Source organism: Astatotilapia calliptera, chromosome 3 (assembly GCF_900246225.1).
Source record: "Astatotilapia calliptera chromosome 3, fAstCal1.2, whole genome shotgun sequence".
Classification (NCBI taxonomy): Eukaryota; Metazoa; Chordata; class Actinopteri; order Cichliformes; family Cichlidae; genus Astatotilapia; species Astatotilapia calliptera.
The window spans coordinates 31628809-31649484 of record NC_039304.1 but is presented as its reverse complement, the minus strand read 5'-3'; the positions used below and the strand labels follow the sequence as shown (position 1 = coordinate 31649484).

Genomic DNA, 20676 nt, shown 5'->3' with positions numbered 1-20676 from the left:
GTTGTTGCTGCTGCTGCGTCTGCTTCAGTTGTTGTTGCTGCTGCTGCGTCTGCTTCAGTTGTTGCTGTTGCGTCTGCTTCAGTTGTTGCTGTTGCGTCTGCTGCTGCTTCAGTTGTTGCATCTGCTTCAGTTGTTGCTGTTGCGTCTGCTGCTGCTTCAGTTGTTGCGTCTGCTGCTGCTGCTTTGGTGGTGGTTGTTGCATTGTCTGTTTCACCTGTTGCTGTTGTACCTGCTTCTGCTGCATTTGCTGTTTTTTCATCTGCTCAGAAACATTTGATACTTGCCCGTGAGTCTTACTCTTTTCTTTGATGTGACTGTCGCTGCTGCTGCTGCCAATGAGTACAAGGCCAGGTCGGCTTGGATGCACACTACGAACTATATTAGGAGTTAGTTGGCTTTTTGATGCTGAATGGCGATCTGGCTCTGGATTTTTCAACGGAAGGGCTTTAGTGACTTCTGCTTTAAGAGGTCTTATGTCTGTGTCTGTCTTTGGCAGAGAGAAACCTTTGAAGATTTCTTGAGATGACTGGTTCGGTTGGGTGTGCAGTTGTTGAGCTGGATCGCTGCTTCGCATTGAGCCATGACTGGTAAAAGAGCTGCCTTGATCACGGGAAGAAACCAAGGTGCTGTTTTTCACCTCTGTCATACTTTTTTGCAGTGGTTCTCGACTGTGACCGCTACTATCATAGGAGCCCATCAGCAGCGTACCTCCACTTCCACCACTACTAGCTCCACTGCTGCTCCTTCCAATTTCATCCCCAAAGCTCCCAGTATATTTTCCAGTATGTCCATAATCAATCACTTTACTTGGTTGGACAATAGGTGACAATTCATCCTGACGCATCCCTTCCCCTCTTGAAGTACTCAACCTTTCCCTTCCACTCATACTTGTGGTGGAATGAGGATCATAGTAGGATTTTGATGGATCTGCTGTGGCAGATCTCTTTGCCTTTTCCATGCGGATTTGTCGTAAGATAAAAGGCAGGTTGTCAGGAGTCATCTGATCTTCGGGATATGAGATCAGATGTTCCAGGTCCTCTTTTTCAAGTCCAAACTGCATAAGGATGTTCACAGCTGTTTCTGAAGTGTACTTGGGACGAGTAGACTCTGCAGAACCCACAGGTTTGCCTGGCACTGGGTAGTCATAATCACCTAAGCCTGGAATGGATTGCACATTGCGCTCTCTTTCATTCGAGGCATTAAACCTACCGTCACCAGTGCTTAGATAGCTCAATGAAGCAGATGATGAACAGTATTTAGACGAATCATCCTCAGTTTTCCGTTTGTAGCTTGGCAACCAGTCCATGGAGCTAGTGCTACTTGCAACATCAGGAGGTCTTTGAGAGTTTGAGGACAACATGTAGGAAGTCACATCTTTGCCTGAAGAATCATACTCATGTCTTTGAGTAAAATGACTGCTCTTGTCTACAGGCTGATTTCTCACCTCCTCTCTGGCTCTGCTTATATGCATGTCTATGGACCTCTTTATGTCCTCTTCCATTGAAGTCTTACTCCCTTCTGGCCTGTAGCTCATTATTCCCCCAGATTTTGCAGGAGTCGCAGATGAAACTCCAGAAGAGCTAAAGCTGGACCCAGGCCCAAGATGAGGAGATGTCTTATGAGAGTCTCTCTCTGCCTGCATACTGGACTGTCCATAGCGCCCCTGGGCTGAACTTTGATTCCCAGAGGCATAGGGGTTATATGAGGGATGGGACATGGTGTTAGCAACCTTCAGAAGGTTTAGTGGACTGATGGCTGCAGCTGTCGGGCAGGGGGGTGTTGTGGGTATAAATGGGGCAGGTGTGTTGGTTCGACCATCAACAGCAATAGCGTTATTTATCTGTGTCAACGCAAGGCGGGCTTTCAGCTGAGCCAGCCGCAAGCATGCAGCTTGCTGTCCGATCAGTAAAAAGCTCCCTGGGAGCCCACCCAGTAGGGGGCTCTGTTGGGGCCCTGGTGCAGGAGAAGGGGCGTAACGCTTCAATGACAATGGAAAAGCTGGAAAGTTAAAAATAAAGAAAACAAAGAATAAAGGTTAATCAGTTGTACTGGGCCTCAGAATCTTGGAAAGATGAAATCCATCGTCCGGGAGGCCTTTTCTTAATTTGCAGACTCTGCTTCCCGAAGATCATTCATTCATACGATTTATTCTGTTAGTATCATCTTCAGGTCTTCACTAGTAAGAAGGAAAGGTGGAAACAAAAGCATCAAAAACAGAGAAACAGAGAAAACATGAGATTTAAACAATAGAGACACAGGAGACAACAACAACAAAATAGAAAGGAGGTGTTAATCTTAGAAGAATAAGCTTAATAGATCTTCCAAAGCAGCTTATCTTATCCTCCTCTATCTTTTGCATGTCCCTGATCTGTGGATAGAGACACAGAACATACACGCTAGCCGTCCAACATCTAGATGTTTCTAACAAGACCCATGATTAGTACCCATTAAGGTCGAACTAACATATGCACACAAATTTTGCTACACGGGTGTGGTTTTTTATTATGACGATCTCCAAGTCCAGTCCACAAGTTGCAGTGCTGTGCTGGGTAGGCAGCATTCAGAAGAGAGATGACGTATGGCTTGGAAAGTTGGTGAAGGAAGCTGGATCTGCTGTTGACTTTCTGGTAATGACAGCACACAGATGGACCTCAACCGGTGCAAACTGCCATTGTCATGAACACATCCTCCTACCCCCTAAACATGATCGCAATAAACCAAAGGAGCATGCTCAGTGGCAGGTTGGTGGCATAGAGCAGCTTATGATGATCTTCTGTCTCCTCAGAGGACACGATTAGACTCCTCCGCTCATCTTGAATTACAGCAGATAAGGGACTCAAGTTGAGTACCATAATTGATGCTCTGTTGTCTGCTTGCACTTAATTTAACTGGTTATATAAGCTCTCTGCACTTTCAGTGACTTTAGTGTCACTGTAAAATCATTTTGCACCGTGGAATAATTTAATTAATCCGTACACTATCTGCACAGACCGTGTACCTGATCATTATGCAAGTACTTTTTACAAACTTTTCACATATGCAACAGGCTATGTTCCGAGAAGTGCAGTAAAAGCGTCCCAACAATTCTTACATTAAACAACAGCAACAGTGAGAGAAAGCATTGTCACGAATGAAAACCAATGACGATTTTCTGAAAACCTTTGCAAACCTCAAAAGAAAATTAGTTTGTAAAACTGCAGCTACAAACTACTGAACGTTTGCTGTTTGCTCCCTTTGTGCTATGATGGCTCTCTAATTTTAGGGAACTGGACTGGTGCATGTCTTCTATATAGATCCTTGCTACCAAAGTCATCAATTGATGACATCAATGATGACATCAATGCCAAAATAAGAGACAATGACAATATTTGGAGGCCAAAAGTGAACACAACAGATTTCCCTCAATGTTACTGTTTTTTTTTTTTTTTTTTTTTTTGTTTGTTTTGGGGGGGGGGGGGGGGGCGGTTGTATTGCTTGTGTTAGCTAGGTTATGCTTAAAAGTAATTTAAGAGAAAGTGAATTGCATAGATACACACACCTACCAGATGTAAAGAAGAATAACGCAATAGGAGAAAAGAATGAAATAAATGTTTAAAAAAAAAACATAGATCCTTAAGTGGTAATATAGAACAACACAACTAACCAACAGCTCAGCTAAACACAACATGATTAGTTGTTAATGACATTAGGGCTGCACAATATTAGGAAAACCTGCGATGTGCGATAACTATGATCAATACTGCGATAACGATATGACTTGCGATAAAATAAATATAAAAAAACCCAAATACATAATTTCTGTTTTACTGCAAGTTTTATTTAAAGAAAGCTGCTGTATTAGCAGTGTAACAACAAAGTGCACTTTAACATTGAAACATTGCCCCCATAAAAAGATTTCTGAGGCTTGAATTCTGAAAGACATCCTTCCTGGTCTCTAGAATTAGTTTTAAATACATAACTTAAATTATACTGCAAATTATCTCAATGCAGTTGTTCATCATTTTACCACTCACCAAGTAGTTATGATGTAAGTCAAAACTGGAGAGGAAACTTTACTGTAGTGCTTGCGTAGTTTTCCGCTTGGCTCAGTTCAAACATGACGGTCTTGCGACATGTTTCGTACATTTGTGGAATGGCGACATGTGAAAAGTAGTTTCGTGAGGGGATGCGGTATCTCCGGTCCACTTTATGTATCAGACTGGTGAAGCACTCTCTGCTAACTGTATTTATAGGCATCATGTCTTTGTCAAAAAATGTGTAATGGCCTCTGTTATTTCTTTGTAGCGCTTTGACGTTTTCTCATAAGGAGTCCCACTTGAAAAACTCTAATACAGAGACGGCTGTTGGACTGCGGTGCTCTTTGTCTTAACATTAGCAACCTTTGTTTGGCTAGCCCTGTCTTTCTGGAACTCTTCAAACAGTTCTCTGTGGTTGTATTGAAGATGATGGTTCAGATTAGTCATGTTTCCTCTGGTGGTTGCCACGAGTGTTCGGCAAGTTTTGCAGAGTACCTGTGTTTGGAGAACGTCGTCTTTATCAAATCCAAAGTACCTCCAAATAAGCGAGGTACTATTTTTTTTTTAGGCACGAGGGGTTTCTTTGATTGGTAAATTCTTTAAAGCACGTGTGTAAACATTTTAAGGTACCCAATTATCGCAGTTTACGTCGTCTTTTGCGATGGGCCCATCGCGCAGGCTGATATCGCGATGACAATAAATTTTCAATTTATTCTGCAGGCCTTAATGACATCTGTAGTTTTAGTCAGCCTACCCTACATTGCAGCCGTCTTTACACTGCCTTTAAGTAAGCACCTGCAGCAGTGGAAAAGTGATTTTTGCTCACTGCACATGCGTGGAAGCAGGTTAATGACAGGGGATCTTTTCCATAGTCTGAGCGTCCAACTGTCTTAATGTCTAATTACAGCTGGGCGATAGAACGATAACGATATGTATCGCGATATACCTTTTACTCGATAGAGAAATTAAACTATTGCGATAGACCTCGCCGCTCTTGTCCTCTTAAAAAAAAAAAAAAAAAAAAAAAAGGGTCAGCCAATCCAAATTAAGTAGCGCAGAGCCGAACCAATCACAGCCGCAGCGTCACGTCACGTGACTTGTTACGTATAGCACAAGTGCCAAGCCGCACATGTGTATTTGTTTGGGAAGCAGCCAGCCACCGTACCGCCCGGGTAATGGAGGAAATGAGTGTGCCGACTAGAAAAATCAACCGAGCGTGACCGAAGAGAAAACAGATGATGGTTCCAATGCCGGAGAGATTGTCGAACGGAAGAGCCATAGAAGTTCCGTAGTGTGAAGGTATTTCGGCTATTTCAAGTCTGACAAAAAACAGAGTAGCGTGCACTGTAAATTGTGCCGAAAGCAAGTCTGGAAATACAATGAACTGGTGCATGCGTCACACTGTGCGCCACGTTATTGTTTCGGTGAAATGAATTTCTACAATACTGTTACTGTTAATTCTACTCTCTGCAGTGTTTAAATGCTTACATATACACACAGTTACTGTCTCTCCACACATACGACTTGGTTCTGCTTCTATGCCCCAGCTTGGTTTACTTTTTCCCACCGAGGCTTCTAGACTTCTGATTGGCCAACATTTCTGCACGGTTAGGAATCTAGCTCCACCTGCTGCTTTGGCATGTTCATAGCAGCGTTTTCCTTCATTTCTGCCTTTATGTGTGGACGGGATCATTTTTTAAAATGAAAACGGAAAATCTCCGTTTTCAAAAATACCCGTGTACGTGTGGACGTAGCCTCAGTCTCTGACTGGAAGCGCTAATTCGTCATTCGGCTTTTGTCAGACTAAAGTAACTGTTAAAACTGTTTGAAAAGCTAAGCTATACAACAAGGAGAGATTGAGAATTTCCTTTTAGTTCTCAGTTTATTTGATATTGACAAAAGTTAGTCAGTTTTGTCTGTTCTTCTGTAAAACAAACTAAGATTTATTTTTAGAATTAATATTTTGTTTCTAAGTGGAATTGACAATTTAGTTTGTTTAGTTTGTTCTCTTTTGAAACTTAAACGATTTAGCGGCTGCCTTTTGTGTAGTTTGCAATATTTGCCTTTATTTATCTGAAAAAGTCTCATGTTCCTTAAGTACATCTACCCTGTTGAACTTATTATGGGAAATAAATATTTAAATAAAAACAAGCTGCTGATTATTTCACATTTTACTTGTGAGCAACGGCACATTTAAATTTTACAAATATAGTTATTTGGCTTATATCGTGATAGATATCGTTATCGCCTGAAATGAAAAAAACATATCGTGATATGAAAAAATCTTATATCGCCCAGCTCTATGTCTAATGCCAGGCCACTGATAACCAATACCATCACGTCTGGGATGAGTCTTAAGAGCGGGGTTAACGTCAGGGCTCGCAAAATCGCTAGCCCGACGTCCCGGGGCTAGCGATTTTTCCAGTCGGGCTACCAAAATCTATCTCTGCCCTGCCCGTCGGGCTATTGTAGGAAGGAAAAATATATGTCAATGCTTTTGCATTCTTTCGGAAATGTAGCTGGGTAATTATGTCATTGGCATCAGTGAGCCAGAATTTGCGCTTGTTTTTTGCTTTCACTTTGCAATCGTGCGAACTGTGTATGGAGAGCGACAGTACTGATTGGTGAGTGACGATCATTTGCGCACCAATTCCTCTGACATCGTCTTATCAGTCGTTAGCCTACTATGCAAACATGATAAGTGAAATCTCCCGCAGCTTAAACATGTGAGAGGTTGATCGGGCAGAGAATCGCTCAGCGTTATGTGAGCGCGTGTGTAAAAGCAGCAGGATATATATTTTAGTTTTGCTGAGCCAAATAAGACAGGTCAGGGTGAAGAAGTGACAGCCAAAGAAAAGCTTACCACAAAACGGAAAAGTTATGGCAAATCAGACTATAAGGCAAAAAGAAAGTGCAGCTTTATGGTTTCATGGACAAAAGAATTTCTGTGGCTGCAATATGACGAGCTAAATAACCAGGGGTGCACATAAGTGGTCCGCAGGTGCGCATTTGCTGTCAAAATAAAAAACGCACACAAGATAAGAAGTTGCAACGCGTGTTTGCGCACATAGGATTTTCTGGAGGAGGACAGACATTTGTTTAGAACTCTTAAAGATGTCAAGAAGCTCCTTTAAGCAATTACTTTGGTGTTCCTCCACCTCCAAAGAAATGTCAGAAGGAGTCCGAACCACAAAAGAAGCACGTATTCTCAGAAAAGTGGTTGCAGGAGGTGAGCTGGCTTCAAACAAATGATGAACGCACAGAGATGTGGTGCGGAATGTGCCGTGAAAATCCCACTCTAGCAGACAAAAACAGTATGGACGCAAACGCGCGTTGCAACTTCTTATCTGGTGCGCGTCTTTTATGTTGACAGCGAATGCGCACATGCGGACCACTTATGTGCACGCGTGTAAATAACATAATGTTCTGCCGGGTGTGTTGTTGGTTTTCTCTCGATTTCTGAGTCGACAAGCGCCTTTGTTACTGGGACCAGTAATTTTAAGAAAGGCCCCCATTAGAACCCATGAGAAATGCAAGAAATGCATTATTGCTCAGTCTGCAATATCTTTCCCAGAACAAACACCAATTGCAAATAACATACTAAAAATAAACCTGAAAAATCTCTTTAGAACAGCGTACTATGTTGCAAAGAGTGAACTACCACTGGCAAAATTTAGCAGTCTTTGCAAACTTTAAAAAAAAGCAAATGTCCTCGATCTTGGTTCCACTTGCCTCTTACCTGTGATTTCAGTGGAAATTTCAAATTCAGGATCTGACACAGACTGATTCATGTTCTACACAGTTCTTACAAGTTTATAGAAATTTCTGTTCAATTAGAACCAAGTATTTGAGTTGATGATTGTAATTTTTATACAATGTTGTAATTTGTGTTTCAACAATTTTTTGATTGTTTTGGTTCCGTTACAATATTATACATTAAAGTATAATATTGTAAAGGAAACAAAAAATGAAACAAAACATCAATCAAAAAATTGCTCGCTTTTTTATTCGGGCTACTTAAATTTATTTTGGGCTACCAAAAACTGAAGAGTCCCTGCCCGAAGGGCTACCAGGGATTTTGAAATTTTGCGAGCCCTGAACGTGCATCACTAAAGGAGAGAAAACTTTAATACAAGCCAGGTCTGTGGAGTGGGGGCTTATCATAAGTGAAGGACAAAGTGAAGGACAAGTGGTTGTTTTTCTCAATCAGTAGAATTCATATTGTCAGTATTTGTTGTAAATGCTGCCTTTTATGAATGCATTTAAAATGTGTTGTGGGATTGTGTAGTGTGGCTGTTACCGTGGGTTCTCCCACCTAACTAGCTTGGAATGAAAATAAAGGAAAACGGTGGCTGTGGGGATACGTTGGATAACGACAGTCATGCCACTGAGTTAAGTCGGATTGCGCAAAATCCGTGCAGCAGTGAGATATGAGGCGAGACCATAATCCACCAGTCCAGCCACAAGGAGGCAAAAAAGGCAAGGCAATGTATGCAGCTACCGAGGAGCACCGCAACCTCCTGCAGGCCCGCTTACAAACTACCACCACAACTCGACAAACAGCGGCTGTAAGGAAAAGCTGATCGCTTGCAGGTTTGTTTGGGTTTTTTTTTTTTTTTTACAACAACTCGGGGTACATACCGTGCTTTATATGTGTGGAATCCGTTTGTTCTGATGTGCTCAAATGAATCCTCACGAAGAACTTCTTGCAATCTACAGCGTTGCTAACGGAAAGGAAACGCTAACCACGTGACCCACCGCAACGTGTTCCGTTTCAATGGTCTGCCTTCAAAATAAAAGGACGAAGGGAAACGACAACTTTCAAGATACTGTCGTAATTCCACTAACGCATTCCATGCATCATATTATTATTATTATTATTATTATTATTATTATTATTATTATTATTATTATTATCATAAGGAATTAGCACTTGTTTTTCTTTTTTAAAATTTGTTTACTTTTTAGAAAAATACAACTGTGAGTTCTAAATGTTTTATTGAGTGTGTTATTGGAAGTTTCACTACATCTTTCTCTGTGATGGCTTATAGTGGCCGCAGGATAAGTGTACTATAATTAATTTTTCACACGGTGGCGCTATTTCCATAGGAAAACAACTCATATATAAATGTCCTTGATGATGATCTATCATATCTTTTTTTACTACTATAACACAGCCTGAATTTTAATATGTGAAATTACTTTTACACCCCATCACCAATGCTGCACAGATTAATTTTACATTATAAAAATATAATTTATGTTGTGACTGTGAGACATGAGTAAGTTTGCGAAAAGGAAGCATGGGAAAGGGGGGAAATAAGGTATGATTCTCCCTGAAATAAGCTTTCTGCCAAATAATTATAATACTAATGCAGTCACAAGTAATAATATCACAAGTTCCCCTTTTATTCATAAAATTTTAATATATTGAATGATGACTGCTTAGTCCTCCGTAAAGATGAAAGCCCCGATGTGCGCAGAGGTTCGGGACCATAAGTCTTATTGTAAACATACCACGGCAGACCCGACGATGTTTCCATCAACATGCTTTTCAGCATCTCTTTATTGACCACTTTTCACACACGGTTGCTGTACGCATACAGCCGGCTGTAGCTTTTCAGCTCACAGCCCGACAACACAACAGCAGAGAGAGCACAGACATTAAGGCGGCGAGGCGTGATTGCGCCTCAGGTGCGTCCGACTCCCCTGCAGACCACGCCCCGCCACACACATTAACCAGGTAAAATACATATTTAGGCAGAATTTTGGAAACATCTAGTTTTTTTAGAAGCATAGTGCTTTTTTTTCCAATTACTTTTTAAAAGTCAGGTCAAGGCTCCAAAAGCCCAAAGGCGAAATGAGGGTGGCAGCTCACAACAGTTTTTGTTTGCTACATGGATTAGTTCAGCTGGGTGTCTTTCCTTTTGTTATATTCCTTTAAGAGTTCAAAATGTGTTAATTACATAAATAAAATGTAATTTTCTCTGTAGCGCTTCATGGATTTCATAAGCAACACACCTTAGTTGCTCTGTGGATTATTTTAAAAAGCAGTTAAAAACTTTTCTGTTCAAACAAGCCTTTTGTTGATCTACATATTTTATATTCTTTACATCATTTACATTTGATCTTTTACATTGTGTACAATGTCTATTGATTGTATTGTTTAATTTAATATTTGTGTACTGCACTTTGTGACTGACTGTCTGTGAAAAGCGCTTAATAAATAAACTTTACTTACTTTAGTTGTTCACACAAAGCATAAAGGTAAAAAAACAACAATATATACAGTGTTATCTTCATTTTAGATTTCAAAAAGTATTTGCGGCTCCCAGTGGGGTTTTTTTGCGTGGAAACCCGGTGGCTCTTTGGGTGTTAAAGGTTGCTGACCCCTGGCCTAGGCCATCTGCTACGGTGTTGTCTGCGGGGGCGGCAGCATCTCTGCTGGGGACAGGAAGAGAACAGGCTGATATGGAGGGCCAGCTCTGTTCTAGGATGCCCTCTGGACCCAGTGGAGATGGTGAGTGTTAGGTCTAAACTTGCAGACCTCGCTGTCTCAGTGGCCTGTTACTGTGAAGGAAGCAAGACACTCAGAGCTCCATCGGTTTTTACTTGCAAGGGAAGTCCGGTCAGGTCTAGAGTTGTAAACTTAGCCAACTCTGAATTCGGCCTCCCCTCACAGTCCTTTTATCAAGAACAGTAGTTACACAAACATTTCATTTATCATATGACAGTTAAGACACTCACATGTGAACATGTACGTCTGTGATGTGTGTGTGTGACATTTTCTGCTACACCACATATCACTGTGACCTTTCACTGATGTCCCTAGTCACCCCATATATGGCGTAACATTTTAACGAACCAGTGTTTAGAAAACAGAGCTGAGCATTCTTGCTAAAGATCTAATCATCTTGCACAATGACAACCATATTGATCCACAATTCTCTAACAGTGAGTGACAGGAGAATGGAGGCTAAGCCGTCATCCCTGTTGGACAGCATCTCCCAGCCCATGCAGGAGACTCTGACAGCACTGAGCAGCTCCTTCAGTGGCAGGCTCTGGCACCCATGATGTGGGATGGAGAGATTTTGCCGGTCTTTTCTTTCCTACTGCTGTCAGACTCCACAACAAAGATTTTGCAGCTGACCAAACACACAAATCCACACATGTGCAATAACACGAAGTGCAATTCTCTTTTTCTGACTAAATTGTATTTTATTCTGTTTTATTGTGTACAGTATCTTATTCTTATTATCATATATTCCAGTATTTTTTCTAAATTTTCGCTGCTGTAACATTGCACTGTCCAGTTTTGGCTGTAACGAAACAAATTTCCCACGTGTGGAACTAATAACGGTTATCTTATCTTATATAAAAATAATAAAATTATAGCACACCAGAAAGATAGTCAGGAATTCTGTGTCATCAAAGATGAAAAAACAGGGTGACACAAAACAAAGGTGCGTGAGAAAGAATCATATACTCTGATGAGGGGACTGATTTATTTTAAATAAATGTACCACTGATGGTCTACTTGTCCTGTTTGTGTTTTGGGGTCTTTGTGTCCGGTTGTCTGAGTGCTTTCCCATTCTCATCTCCAGCCCCACACCTACTATGAGAGGAGGTTAAGCAGATGTGTTGTTCTCACAAGGCACTGCTCCACCTCCGCACAGTGTATTTACATCTCAGTGCCTTCAACCAGCCTCAAACAAACTCTGGGCTTTATTTACTGACCTCTAGTGGCAGTAAGGTGACATTGTTTTTTTGAAATTAGATTTTGCCGTTTTCCATTTGGCATCGTAAACCAAGATTTTGTGTTCTTCTCCGTTAAGCACACTGATTTGCCATGTAATGAAATGTGGTATGTATAATATTACTGTCTCAATGTTAAAATGCTGGGTTAAAGAGTGAAAACAACGACACAGACACTTAAAATTCTCTTAAGCCTTAAACCTCTCTTATCAAGAGTTCAGCTTTCTCATTTTGAACCTCACAGCTTCTTACCGAATTTGGTGGTTTGTTCAGCTTCAAACTTGAGCCAGTGAGTCTGGAAAGTGTGAGACACACTCAGGTTGATGGACCCTTTTCTTCTAAAGAAACTGAAGCCAAAGATGTAAATGACCAAAAAAAAAAAAAAGATTTAATAAACTATTAACACCTGTCAGGTACCTCCTGATGACCTGTTAAGTAAATTTATTAATTTTTCAATAACATTTTCACATAAAAGATAAAATAATAACAACATTTTAAAACTGTGCTCTTCACCAGCCTGTACAAACAAAAACAAAACAATTTATGAATGAAGACATATCATTTACAACAAAAGGTACCACACGGTGATTAGTTTAGTTTCTGAACTAGTAGGATCAAAAACATTGGCTTGTTCTCCACAGTGATGTGTTAAAATAATCAGTAGATCAGGTCCATCAGTCAGAAACGGAGCCTTGAGACATCTGAGATGACGTTTTTGAAGCTCTTTGTCGACGTTTCTCATAATATTTCTACAAAAAAAACAGAAAAGTGAGAAACCAAACATTGTTAGGCCAAGAGTGTGATTTTGTGTACTGAATGGTGTGTGCGCATGCGTACCTGCAGGTTGTTGTAGTGTTTCTGGCTGCAGCAGTGGAGTTCCTTGGCGGTCTTCTCATTCAGGTAGAAAACAGAGCAGATGTTACAGAAAAATCCTGATTTTTGGATCACAAACTCCTGACCTGCAGAGGAGTAGAAACAGGAAAATTAGACAAGTGTTAACACAGCATTTGAATCGCGTGCGTGTGTGTTTATGTGTGTGTCTCACCGAGGGGGCTATTGGGGTTGAACTGAGGCAGTCTGAAGTCTGCTACAACACACGGAGACTGAGAGCGAGATCGCTTTGCCTCAGGTCCAACAAGCTCCCTCCTGCGTTTACCCACAACTGAAAATGGAAAGAGCGACACATTAATCATCAACAAATCTGCTGCAGGAGCCACCGGGTTTATAAAATATTAAAATATAACTTAAGTAATTAAACAAATGATTTTTGATTTATTTGAAAAGGTGAAATGTTTGTCAGCCACTTTATTAGGTACACTTGTTTGACTGCTCATTAATGTAAATCTCTAATCGGCCAATCACATGGCAGCAACTCAGTGATCTAGGTATGTAGACATGGTCAGATGACCTGCTGAAATTCAAACTGAGCATCAGAATGAAGAAGAAAAGTAATTTCGTGGACTTAAATGTGGCATGTTTGCTAATCTTAGCATTTCACTGATGGGATTTTCCCAAAGAAGCATCTCTAGGGTTTACACAAAATCGTCTGAAAGACAAAATGAGCAGCAGTTCACTGGAAGAAAATGCACTTTTGAGTTCAGATGAGAATGTAATAACTCAAATAAACACTTATTACAACCAAGGTATGCAGAGGAGTATCTCTGAACACACAGCACATCCAACATTGAAGCAGATGAGCTGCAACAGCAGAAGACCACACTGGGTTCCACTTCTCTAAGCTAAGAACGTAAAACTGAGGGACCAATTCACACAGGATCAGCAACGCTGTAAAAGAAAAAAAACGTCTCCATTTCTGCTGTGACATTAGGATGGCAGTGTTAACTGAAAAGACACGACGTCGTACTCTCATCCACAGCGCTTTATTCGTTCCGCCATTTTTCACTCACAACAACAACAACCCTCTCGCGGGCAACAGAACTCTCGCGATAAAACAGAAAATAACAAGTTAACAATCTCCCTCTTTCTTAAAAAATAAATAAAATAAAAGTATAAACACATCCCTGTAAACATTTGTATACATATATGTATATATTTATATAAACAAAAAAACATTTCAAAAGTGCTTTGCTTTACTTGAAGCATACTATCATTGCACACAATAAACAATGGTACATTTGAATGCAAAGACAACTTTGTAAATAAAGGATTACAGTATCCAGAGTCCTTCATCTAGCGCCTTTAGAAGGGCTAAAGGTGAAACTCCCTTTTTTGTCAGACAATCAGCAAGTTGAGATTTTGAATCTGACCAACAAACCTGTCTGATTTTCTTGGCTTGTATGAGCTCTTTAATGCTGCTCATTTCTAGCCTCAGTCTCTTCTCTGTAACCTGCTTAGTAGACTTGAGTGCATCAAACAAGGAATGATTATCAGTCACACAGATCAAAGGAAGAGCGTTCAGACCAGTGTTACCAGTTGTAAGCTCAGAAAAAAGTGTTGCCAGGAAGAGCGCACTGTCTATTCCATCTGACATGGCAAGAGTTTCTCCTGCCAGTGTACTTCTGACCATGCGCCTGATTTTTTTACCCATAAGGACGATTAATGCCCCTCCTTGAGTACCGCCATCAGGAAGGTTGCCAAATGAAGCATCACTGAAAACAATCAATGCCAGATCCTCACTGTTACCCAAGTGCTGAAACTTAAGAGTCACTTTCTCTGCCTTAAGTTTACGGATAACTTTGTTCACTTCATGAATAGACTGTACAGTTGCATCTTTGATATTAGATCCAAGGCTACATGTGTCAAACATAACATCAGGCCTTGTTTGTTTGGCAACCCACAAAATCTGTCCTATTTTTGACCTGAGTTGCTCACGTTCTGTTTCACTTAAGGAAGCCTCCCTCTGTACAGCCCGTGCTGCTTGTAACTGAACCGGTTGTAGGTTGTCAATGTAAAGTTGTTGATGCACCTCTATTACATCATTAACTGTACAAATGTCCATACCAACATAAGAAAAGCTGTCATGTTCTTCACGGCCCACAAGGAAGGTAGATTTCAGTACAGGAATGATATGAGTTGCAAAGTGACTTGAACCAGCCCAAAGGAAATCATCAACATGACATGCAAGCACTCCTGTAACCTCAGATTGTTCATTCTGCCAATAGAACACTGCAGGATCAACCTGTGATATTTTACCACCAGTTTTGAGCATAATGTCTTTGACCTTATTGTACCAATAAAGTGAAGCATCTGCAAGTCCATAAACACACTTTTTCAGTTTCCATAGAACATTGTCCTTGCCAGCTTCAGGTGGGGGACGAAGATGGACGTCTCTTGACAGTTCCATTCCCTGCAAGAAGGCAGATTTAATGTCCATTGAATTTACTCTCCACTTGTTTTGACATATCACAGCTAGCACCAGTCTGAGGGACTCAGACGCACATGTTGGAGACTCTTTCTGTAGTTCTTTAGTATTTACCTCTTCAAACCCCCGTGCCACAAGTCGAGCCTTTGGGACAACACCATTAGTAGTTTCTTTGAGTGTACAGACCCATCTAGTAGACACACATTTTTGACCCAGGTCTTTCACTTCATCAAACACACCATTACTTTGCCAGCTCTCAATCTCCTGCTGCTTAGCAGAATCAAAGGAAATATCTTTTGTTATGAGTACATCTGCATCTCTGTTTTCAGCTTCAGTGCAAAGACCATCAACAAGTGACATGTCTACAGCTTTCTTTTCACCTTCACTACCATCATGCTCAAGATATTGCACATTGTACCAGTTTTTGTATTGCCCTTTTGCTTTTCCCGCTCTGCCTAGCACTCTGGCTGTGTGTTGAACACCGTTGTCTCTGTTGGTAAAAGCAATCAGCTGTCCTGATCTTAACTTTACATTAGCAGAGACATGATCAGTGGGTGTAGAGGGCTCATTTGCAGTTTGTGTGACAGACATGTTTTCTGTAGTGTTAGTTTCTCTGTCAATAGTGATGTCTTCTTCCTCACTAATACTCTGTTCACCATCGGGTGTGTCAGTGTCATCATTTTCAACTGCGTCTTTGTTGTCATCATCAGTAGTACTGTGTGGTTTTTGTTTATCTCCAGTCTGTGAATCCACTTTAGTCAATCTTGACTGGTGTACTCTTACAAGAGTCCCCCCATGTCTTACAAATACAACAGTTCCATCCTGCCCAATAACTACACCTGGACCCTTCCACTCTGTACAGTCGACTCGTTTGTAGTATACTTTATCTCCTGCCTCATATTTGTCATCTGTAGGCCTAAGTTGTTTGCGTAGTGCTCTCCTGATCCTTTCTGAACACTCTGCCTCAGTAAATGCTTTCCTGGAAGCATGTAATGCTGAGATATGTTCAGCTACTCTTGCACTTACAGTTGTGCCCTCTAAGGCAGGTGGCTTATCCATCAACACAGAAGGTTGGTTGGGGTTTTGGCCAAACACAAGTTGATGTGGACTATAACCATGTACATTAAGCATACTGTTTTTGGCCATAAGGGCCCAGTCTAGCACAGTGTGCCAGTCACATCCACGTTCCTTTTTTACCTTCAGGAGGATTTCTGTAAGTGTCATGTTATGTCTCTCCAGTAGTCCGTTGCTCCAGGGACTATACCCCGCCGTTGTTTTTACCTCAATGTTGAAGTTTTCAGCCATGTCCCGAATGTCTGTGTTGTTGAACTCTCCGCCGTTGTCTGTGTAGAGCCGTCTGGGGGCACCGTGAATGCTTATCCAGGTGTGAATGAAGGAGTTGACGATCTCTGCAGCTTTCTTTGTCTTTACGATGCTGCCGGCACTGAAGCGTGTGAAGTGGTCGATGATGTGAAGGTACCACACATTGGGCTCCAGCTCATGTAGATCCATCGCTACTGTCTCATTATACTCAGAAGCCAGGGGTAGACCAACAGCAGGTCTCGGCTTGGTTTTGCAATATTTCTGACAAATGTCACAGTCACGAACTATCTCTTGTAGAATAACTGCACATTGTTTATCTGTATTGCCAGAGCTTTGGATGAGCCTCAATAACCTCTCTGCAGATGCATGACCAAACTGCTTATGAAGTTTCACAAGGACTTTCTGTTTCTCTTTTGTAGACATTTCAGCAGTTACCATGAGAACTTCATTTTCATTGCAGTTTTCTGTAGTATTTTCATCTCTAATGTCCACGCAATAGTGTCCCGAACTAGTGAGCTCTAGGGGAACAGGCTGCTTGAACATGACAACACTGTCATTCTCCATGTCTAGAACAGTCCCTGCTTTCTTGAGAGACGTTTTGCTCAGTAGTAGTGGAATGTCAACAGGAACTACTTCACTTTCAATGTCACATTTTGTTTGTCCAATTTTGACTGGAAGTTTCACTTTTCTGCTGGAATACACTACAATACCATCCCCAAAGCGAAATGGTCTGGAGCTGGGGGTTTCTGATTGCAACAGCTTGTTTACTTGGCCTTGGCTGAGGTCACGCATGTAACTATCTAGCCACTTCTGACCACAAACTGTACGTGTACATGCAGTATCAATAATGGCTGACCCCAATGCCTCAGTCAGGAAGATTTCAGAGTCTGTCATTGAGGCTTTAGTGTACAAAGTAATGTTACACTCCTCCACTTTCCCATCTTCAGTTAGCTTTACTTGGTCACCATTACGATGAGGACAGTCTTTCGCCCAGTGGTATCAGAATCAGAATCAGAATCAGAATACTTTATTGATCCCTGGGGGAAATTATTTTTTGTTACAGTGCTCCATTTTAAACCAACATTAAGACAAGACAGACAATACGCTAACTAAGAATAGTACAATATATACATATATATACATACATACATACATAAGTCACTTATAAATAAATATTTGGAAAAGAAACATGTGTAGTTGTAGCAGCAAACAGTGTGTTAAGTGGATGCGTTGTACAGGGAGATGGCCACAGGCAGGAATGATTTCCTGTGTCGTTCAGTGGTGCTTTTTGGTAATCTCAGTCTCTCACTGAACGAGCTCCTGTGACTGACCAACATGTCATGGAGTGGGTGGGAGGTGTTATCCAACATTGTCTTTATCTTGGACAGCATCCGCCTCTCCGACACCACCTTGAGGGAGTCCAGCTCCATCCCCACAACATTGCTGGCCTTACGGATCAGTTTATTAAGTCTGTTGGCATCTGCGACCCTCAGCCTGCTCCCCCAGCATGCAACAGCATAGAGGATCGCACTGGCCACAACAGACTCATAGAAAATCCTCAGCATTTTCTGGCAGATGTTGAAGGACCTCAGTCGCCTCAAAAAATAGAGACGACTCTGGCCCTTCCTGTAAAGTGCTGTGGTGTTTTTAGCCCAGTCCAGTTTATTGTCAATGTGTACTCCAAGGTATTTATAGTCCTCCACAATGTCAACACTGACCCCATGGATTGAAACAGGGGTCAAGTGTTTCCTGGTCTTCCTGAAGTCCACGATCAGTTCCTTGGTCTTTGCCACGTTGAGCTGCAGATGATTCTGCTCACACCACGTGACAAAGGAGTCGACCACAGCCCGGTACTCTGTCTCATCATCCCTGCTGATGCATCCAACCACCGCAGAGTCATCAGAAAACTTCTGAAGATGGCAGGTCTCTGTGCAGTGGCTGAAGTCTGTGGTGTAGAGGGTGAAGAGGAAGGGGGAGAGGACAGTCCCCTGTGGTGCCCCTGTGTTGCTAATCACCTTGTCAGACACACTGTGGGAGACGTACATATTGTGGTCTTCCTGTCAGGTAATCAACAATCCAGGACACCAGAGAAGCATCCACCTGCATCGCTGCTAACTTATCACCCAGGAGGGTCGGCCTGATGGTGTTGAAAGCACTGGAAAAGTCAAAAAACATGACCCTCACAGTGCTCGCCGGCTGGTCCAGATGGGTGAAGACACGATTGAGCAGGTAGATGATGGCGTCCTCTGTTCCGAGACGAGGCTGATAAGCGAACTGAAGGGGATCCAGATGTGGTCTTACTATGGGTCGCAGCTGGTCCAGGATGAGCCTTTCCAGGGTCTTCATGATGTGGGAGGTCAGTGCCACGGGCCTGTAATCCTGGGGGCCACTGGGACGAGGCGTCTTTGGTACAGGGACGAGGCATGATGTCTTCCACATCACCGGGACCCTCTGCAGACTCAGACTCAGCATAAACAGTTTATGAAAGACTCCACACAGCTGGGGGGCACAGGCCTTGAGGACAAGGGGACTCACTCCGTCTGGTCCAGCAGACTTGCCTGAGTGAAGTCTCCTCATTTGCATCTCAACCTGGTATTGAGTGAAGGTGATGGGTGGGGGAGGGGTGTCAGGAATCTCACAGGAGGCAACATGTGAAGAGAGAGGCTGGCACAGTGGTGTGGCTCTGGATTCCAGGCTGACTACAGGTGAGGTTGTGGGGGTGGGAGCAGACGCTGTGGTGTCGAATCTATTGAAAAACAGATTCAACTCGTCGGCTCTATTCTCACCTCCCTCAGCTCCCCTGCTGTTGGTTGGCCTGAATCCAGTGATGGTCTTCATGCCCCTCCACACCTCTCTCATGCTGTTCTGCTGGAGTTTCCACTCCAGCTTCCTCCTGTAATTGTCCTTAGCCTCTCTGATCTTGTCCTTTAGTAACACCTGGATCTTCCTCACCTCCTCTTTGTTGCCCCCTCTGAAAGCCCTCTTCTTGTTGGGCTTTCATATATATATATATATATATATATATATATATATATATATATATATATATATATATATATATATATATATATATATAAAACATATATATATATAAAACATATATATATATAAAACATATATATATATATATATATATATATAACATATGTAAGTGCTCTGACAAATAGCACATCTTCTTCGCTTGCCAAACTTGTCAAGTGGGTTGGTACCTTGTAGTGGTTGTCGCTGTCCACTCCGCGACGAAGTACCGTTGTTTCGTTTGTATTTGGGACCTTTTTGTTCCGTAAAGAAAACTGCTTCTTGGTTCAGTTGAATTCCGCTGAAAACTCCGGTTACTTTCCCTCCGAAAATCCGTTTCAGTGCAGACTTCATAGACGCAAATGTTAAGTCCGTGCACGCTGTCAGTGCAAGCTGTCGACTTTTCTCATCAAGACTAGCTGTATCTAGAAGCTTAAATGCTAGCACAGCGTCAGGCAGCGTCATGTTGTACTTTTTCATCCGGTTATAACGCTGTTCAAAGTCTATAATGTAGTCTGCCATGGACACGCTGTGGTTCTTTGCAATGGAGTCAAAACACGAGTAGGCTTCATAAGCGCGGTCTTTCTCTTCTCTCTGAAACACCGCGTCAAGTTTTGCAAGCAGTATTTCCATACCGTCATCTTTGTCCAAATCTTCCACGGGTATCTCCATGGCCATTTCTCTGGCTCTTCCCTCGAGCCCCAGCGCCACCGCGAGTGCCTGTTTCTTTTTATCCAGCTCCGTAACTCGTCTCCAGATATTGACTTCATTCTTCCAGCATTCGTATGGCCTGGCTTCATCAAGCTTTGGTGGTACTTTGTAATTGGAAACCATCCTCTGCTACCAATGTTAACTGAAAAGACACGACGTCGTACTCTCATCCACAGCGCTTTATTCGTTCCGCCATTTTTCACTCACAACAACAACAACCCTCTCGCGGGCAACAGAACTCTCGCGATAAAACAGAAAATAACAAGTTAACAGGCAGGGTCAGAAAGCTTGGATCCATCCTGCTTTGTATCAAAATTTCAGGCGGATGATGGTGTGGGATATATTCTTGGCACACACTGGGGCCCTTAGCACCAACCACAAAACATATTACCACCACCACAAGGTAGTGGAAATGCATCTCAAAGCTATTAGTAGGCTAACAGAAGCAGGCTATACAATTTTTCTTTTAATATTCAGTTTACTGTGTTTTCGCTGTCAGAGTGATGCAGTTTGTTGATTTAAAGCAGCTCT

The 20676-nt window shown here is 42.0% G+C and overlaps 3 protein-coding genes across 3 annotated transcripts in view; all 3 read right to left on the bottom strand.

Moving 5' to 3' along the window:
* Positions 1-24: 24 nt before the first annotated feature.
* LOC113014299 (uncharacterized) lies at positions 25-8873 on the bottom strand. Its single transcript, XM_026155735.1, has 4 exons — positions 8865-8873; positions 8658-8757; positions 96-1998; positions 25-49 (listed from the first exon to the last, which is right to left on the bottom strand). The coding sequence occupies exons 1-4, from the start codon at positions 8871-8873 to the stop codon at positions 25-27; spliced, it is 2037 nt and encodes a 678-aa protein (XP_026011520.1).
* Positions 8874-12277: 3404 nt separating this feature from the next.
* The window catches only part of LOC113014294 (zinc finger protein 638-like), a 64934-nt gene continuing 56535 nt past the window's right edge, over positions 12278-20676 (bottom strand). Inside the window, exons 33-35 of the mRNA XM_026155722.1 lie at positions 12817-12933; positions 12609-12730; positions 12278-12520 (exon numbers count right to left, since the gene is read on the bottom strand). Of these exons, the coding sequence (XP_026011507.1) occupies positions 12446-12520; positions 12609-12730; positions 12817-12933 (314 nt within the window). The 3' untranslated portion in view covers positions 12278-12445. The remainder of the gene's footprint in view (positions 12521-12608; positions 12731-12816; positions 12934-20676) is intronic.
* LOC113019249 (uncharacterized) lies at positions 13901-20676 on the bottom strand. Its single transcript, XM_026162818.1, has 2 exons — positions 19564-20676; positions 13901-17412 (listed from the first exon to the last, which is right to left on the bottom strand). Exons 1-2 carry the CDS (start codon positions 20266-20268, stop codon positions 13939-13941), a joined length of 4179 nt encoding a protein of 1392 aa, XP_026018603.1. The 5' UTR covers positions 20269-20676; the 3' UTR covers positions 13901-13938.